A 4,950-nucleotide genomic window follows, 5' to 3' on the forward strand; every position below is an offset into this window, starting at 1 on the left:
TTACGTCAAGGGGACGCCGCATTCCCAAGTAATGCCGATAATAAAAATGCGACCCGCTGCGAGCAGCCGTGTGGATGCTCATTGCAGCCGGGCGGCCCGCGGGCCGCGCATCACGTGATCAATCGGTCCGCGGCCCGGTCCGTCGTGTGGATACACCCCGCGCATCACGTGATTAATCGGTCCGCGGCCCGGTCCGTCGTGTGGATACACCTTAAGGTGTATCCACACGACGGACCGGGCCGCGGACCGATTGATCACGTGATGCGCGGACCGCGGGCCGCCCGGCTGCAATGAGCATCCACACTGCGGACCAAAAGAGCAGACAACAGAGCGAACGGGCTGGTCTAACCCTCTACCTCACAACTCCGCCAAACGCATGCAGCGAGCTGCTTTGAGGCTATTTGTAAGGAGCCAAGATGGAGATTGAACGAAAGAGACGTTTGGCTGCGGTGGTCCTGGCGTTGACTATTGAGGACGAGGAGGACTTAAGTGAACCGAAAAAGCCATGGGGACATCTTTAGATGATTATTTGAGTAGTCGTCGCGACTATTGTCCCACAGAGCGGGGAATTGCTCCATGAGCGCGATGAAGTAAAAAGTTGCATCGTCGCACAACAAAAGGTTCGTCTTCTTCGTCTTCAACAGTTGGCGTCAAAAGAGAATGACTTTGGCTTTGGATCCCAATCCAAACAACAAAAGTCAGCTTGTTGCCAGACTTAGCGCTTCAATTATACTAAAAACGCCGCGGTCCGCCGCCAAGGTCCGGGCAAGAAAAGTCGCTTGGCATTTCGCAGAAGCGCGGACCGCGGACCGCCGGCGGACCTCGAAAACCCGTGACGTAAGATCACGTGGTGCGCGACCCGCGGACCAAGACAGCAATTTGGTCCGTCGTGTGGATACACCTTTAGCGGGTCGCCAGCGGGTCACCGATTGCTAAAGCAACTTTGGGTCGTGACGTCATAGTCGTTCTTTTTTTTTTTTTTTCCTCCGGTCCGGGCGGGCGTACACGTTGCGCGGTCAAGCAGTGTAAAGTGCGCTTCTTTGAGGCGCTACCGCCGCTGCTTCGGCTGGTGATTGGCGTGTTTAGCCGTTGCTTTTATATGTAGCCCGTGTAGCTTCGCTATACTTTTCTTAATTTTTTTTTTTCGTGAGGTCTCCAAGGATTGTTTTAGTGAGCAACTCGGTGCGCACTCCCGCGAGTCGTGGTGTCAGAAGCGCTCTCCCTGCGAAGTTTGTCAGAAGGTGGCAGTGGGTCATGTGCACATGGGTCAAGGCTCCAGCTATCGCCGTCTTCGATGTCTTCACTAAACAACGTGTCTGCTAAAAAGAAAAAAAAAAGAAGCCCACCCAGTTTAAACATCGGCACACGACCTTGATATGGGAATTCAAAATCAAATGTTTTAGAGCGCAGCTCTTAGGCGCCTGTTCCCGGCTTGAGCGGCGTCGCCTTTGCTGTCGGCGTCGGCGTAACCGCGAATAATCCTCGTAACCCTCGTGAGGGTTACGAGGGTTACTCTCACGAGGGTTACCCTCACGAGGATCACGAGGGTTACTAACCCTCGTAACCCTCACGAGGGTTACGAGGGTTAGTTACCCTCAAAAGGGTTACCCTCATGAGGGTTATGAGAGTTACCATCACGAGGGTTATGAGACTTACCCTGACGAGGGTCACAAGAGTTACCCTCACGAGGGTCACGAGAGTTGCCTCACAAGGGTTGCTAGGGTTACCCTCACGAGGGTCACGAGAGTTGCCTCACAAGGGTTGCTAGGGTTACCCTCACGAGGGTCACGATGGTGACCTGGGGATACCCCCCGAGGTCACGTGACCCCCCCCCAGTTGACGTCATCTCCACAGGCATCCGCATCGTCATTGTCATCATCACTGATGACGTCATCAGTGACGTCACTGATGACGTCACCAGCATCCGCATAGCCATTGTCATCATCATTTATGACGTCATCAGTGACGTCACTGATGACGTCACCGCATCGTCATCGTCACGTGACACCCAGGTCACGTGAACCCCCCCCCAGTACCCTTCCCTCCTCCTCCTCAAGAGCTGCGCTCTAATTCGGCATTACAGGGAGTTGTGAACGGCTTTCATTTTAGAGCGTAGCTCTTAGGCGCCCGTTTCCGGCTTGAGCGGCGTCGCCGTCAGCGTAACCACGCGGTGCATTATGGGTAATTTCCCCGCTAAATCTAGCGGAAAAATTTCCCCGATAAATCTAGCGGAAAAAAATTTCCCCGCTAAACCTAGCGGAAAAATTTCCCCGCTAAATTTAGCGAAAAAATTTCCCGGCTAAATCTAGTGGAAAAATTTCCCCGCTAAATCTAATGGAAAAGTTTTCCCCGCTAAATTTAGCGGAAAAATTTCCCCGCTAAATTTAGCGAAAAAATTTCCCCGCTAAATTTAGCAGAAAATTTTTCCCGCTAAATCTAGCGGAAAATTTTCCCAGCTAAATTTAGCGGAAAATTTTTCCCGCTAAATGTAGCGGAAACTTTTCTCCGCTAAATCTAGCGGGAAAATTTCTCTGGGGGCCACATGACCCCGCCATGGACCCTCCTACCCCGAGGTCACGTGATCCCTCCCCCGACGTCACATGACCCCCCCCCCCCCCCCCCCGAGAACACATGACCCTCAGTACCCTTCCCTCCTCTTCCTCAAGAGCTGCGCTCTAATTCTGCGTTACAGGGAGTTGTAAACAGCTTTCATTTTTTAATTAATCCCATATAGAAAAAGGAGACCAAAAAAGAAAACATTTGTGGGTTGTCGATATACGTCCGGCATTAAATTAGTGAAAGGGAGGATTCCAGCCGAACTACACTGAAGTTGTAAGGTAAAACATGCAGTCAACATAGCAATGAACTTCGCATTTCTAAGTTGCATGTCGTACGCAAAAGGTAAACATGATAAAAGTACCCAGATCAATAAAACTGTCATTGTCATTGTCAAGTGCAGTGTTCAGCATGGAACATGCATTCACGTTCCGCTGAGTGGGGAATGGTGGGCATGTAGACTACAACCAGTAGCCAGCTCGAAAAAAGACGACGACGACGACACTGCTTCTGGTAATTCTATTTGTGTCCCCTGAGATATAACCAAATATTTGCTAAATAGCGGGCCTGCACTTCGTATCCACCGATTACGTAACAGCAGAGAAGTATCGGACCTCTCTTCGCGAAGGGCCCCCTTCAGGGAGGCCAAGCTTCCTGCAAAAATGAACCCTGGATCAACAGACCAACTGGTGCTCGCCGCCCTGCAAGACATAGCAAATTCGGGGACGTCTTTCAAAAACGGCTATCAAATTCCGCCCAAGGAACCGACTACAGATGCAATGACTTGCACTTCCTCTACAATCGTGTCTGCCTGCGATGACGACGACATGCTGCCCGACGACGATGAATTCGAGACTGCTCAGGGAAAGAAGAGGCGTAAGACGGACCCACGGTGTCATGCTTCATCTCTCAAGGATGAAGGCAACCTACAAGTTGGATGCACCGTATTGTTCATCCCGACTGAGAACCACAAGATCGAGTCGCTCAGCAAACTCAAGCTTACAGACTACCTGAACAACGTTGCTCCAGGCATGGTGAGTGTTGTCCGTATTAACAAAGCTCGGAACATTGTCGCAGTTGATGTGAGGCGACCTCTCTTTAAAGCGGAGCTTCTCAAGCTGTCAAAGCTATGCACAGTACCAGTCAGCGCCTTTCTGCCGAGAGATCGCTCAAACTGTTTTGGCATTCTGCGAGACATTGACCCTGACTGCACAGAAGACGACATTAAAACACATCTGCAGTCCTCCGTTGGCGTGGCAGAGGTGAAGAGACTTGGGAAGACGTCACCCGTAGTGAGAGTCGCCTTCACAGGGTAAGTAGCTCCTCAACACGTCAAAGTGGGGCTTGTAAGAACTGAGGTGATCCCCTACCGAGCACGCCCCTTGCAGTGCTACAGATGTTACAAGTTCGGCCATATTGCAGCTGCGTGCACAGCAGAGTTTCAATTGTGTTATCGATGTGGACTGCGTCACGAAGGCACGTGTGAAGCCAATGCCAACTGCGTTAACTGTCAAGGACAGCACGCCTCTAACTCAGCCGAGTGCCCAGTCAAGGTACGAGAGACTGAAGTTACAAGGTATCGGCTACAACACAACACCACTTTTCGCGAGGCAAAATATGCCGTGCACGCTAAACGTCAGGCAAACAAAAAAACGGCTGAAGGTGGCAAACCAGCGTCCAGAATCACCACCAGTAGTGTGCCGTCACTAAATGCTCAGGAGTACCCTCCTCTTAAGAACCTGGAGAACAAAAGCGACGATCCTGGAGCTGTAGCGATTACTACAACAGCCGCACTCAGAGAAGCACGAAGCCATCTTTTTGGGAAAAACACAACATCAAAGACATCACACCCGCCTTCCGATTCGCGTACCTCGGCACCAAACCAGGCTGGGGAAACAGGTACTACATCGTTTTTCAAAACCATAATACCACTGGTATTCACCGCACTTCGTCAAATATGGAAAACGATTCCACCGGCATCAACGTTCCATCACGCGATTGAAGCGATCCTTTCGTTAGAGTCCTTCATTGTAAGGGTACTCTGAAGTTTTACCACTCTCGCCTCACTCGAAAAAAACGAACACTGATCATGTTATGCTTCAATCGCTAGAAAAACAGACCCCAGGGAACCCCCGACTACAGGGAAATGTACACGAATTTCGTAAACTTTTACGAATTTTGTCACCGTACACACTTAAAATTTTTACACCCTTATTCGTGTAAATGGCTCGTCCTCTGGCTAACGCCTTTATTCGTGTAAGGGTGTTAGCCGCCGGAGGTGGTGAAAATCGTGTTAACTGCTAACACCCTAAAAACAATATGGCGGCCAGTATGCGACAGGCGATACGAGCCTGGCGAGCCGTACGCGGCTTCTCGCCGGAGCAAGAGCATACG

The 4,950-nt window shown here is 50.9% G+C and overlaps 1 protein-coding gene across 1 annotated transcript; it reads left to right on the top strand.

The window, feature by feature from the left end:
- The first annotated feature begins 3,335 nt into the window (after positions 1–3,335).
- On the top strand, positions 3,336–3,872 carry LOC121836026. Its single transcript, XM_042290643.1, has one exon. The coding sequence runs from the start codon at positions 3,336–3,338 to the stop codon at positions 3,870–3,872; it is 537 nt and encodes a 178-aa protein (XP_042146577.1).
- Positions 3,873–4,950: the final 1,078 nt, after the last annotated feature.

Source organism: Ixodes scapularis, unplaced genomic scaffold (genome assembly GCF_016920785.2).
Source record: "Ixodes scapularis isolate PalLabHiFi unplaced genomic scaffold, ASM1692078v2 PGA_scaffold1__304_contigs__length_218370807, whole genome shotgun sequence".
NCBI classification, from domain to species: domain Eukaryota; kingdom Metazoa; phylum Arthropoda; class Arachnida; order Ixodida; family Ixodidae; genus Ixodes; species Ixodes scapularis.

Coding starts and splice junctions, on each gene's coding strand:
- LOC121836026 (XM_042290643.1), top strand. CDS start 3,336: ATGACTTGCACTTCCTCTACAATCGTGTCTGCCTGCGATGACGACGAC.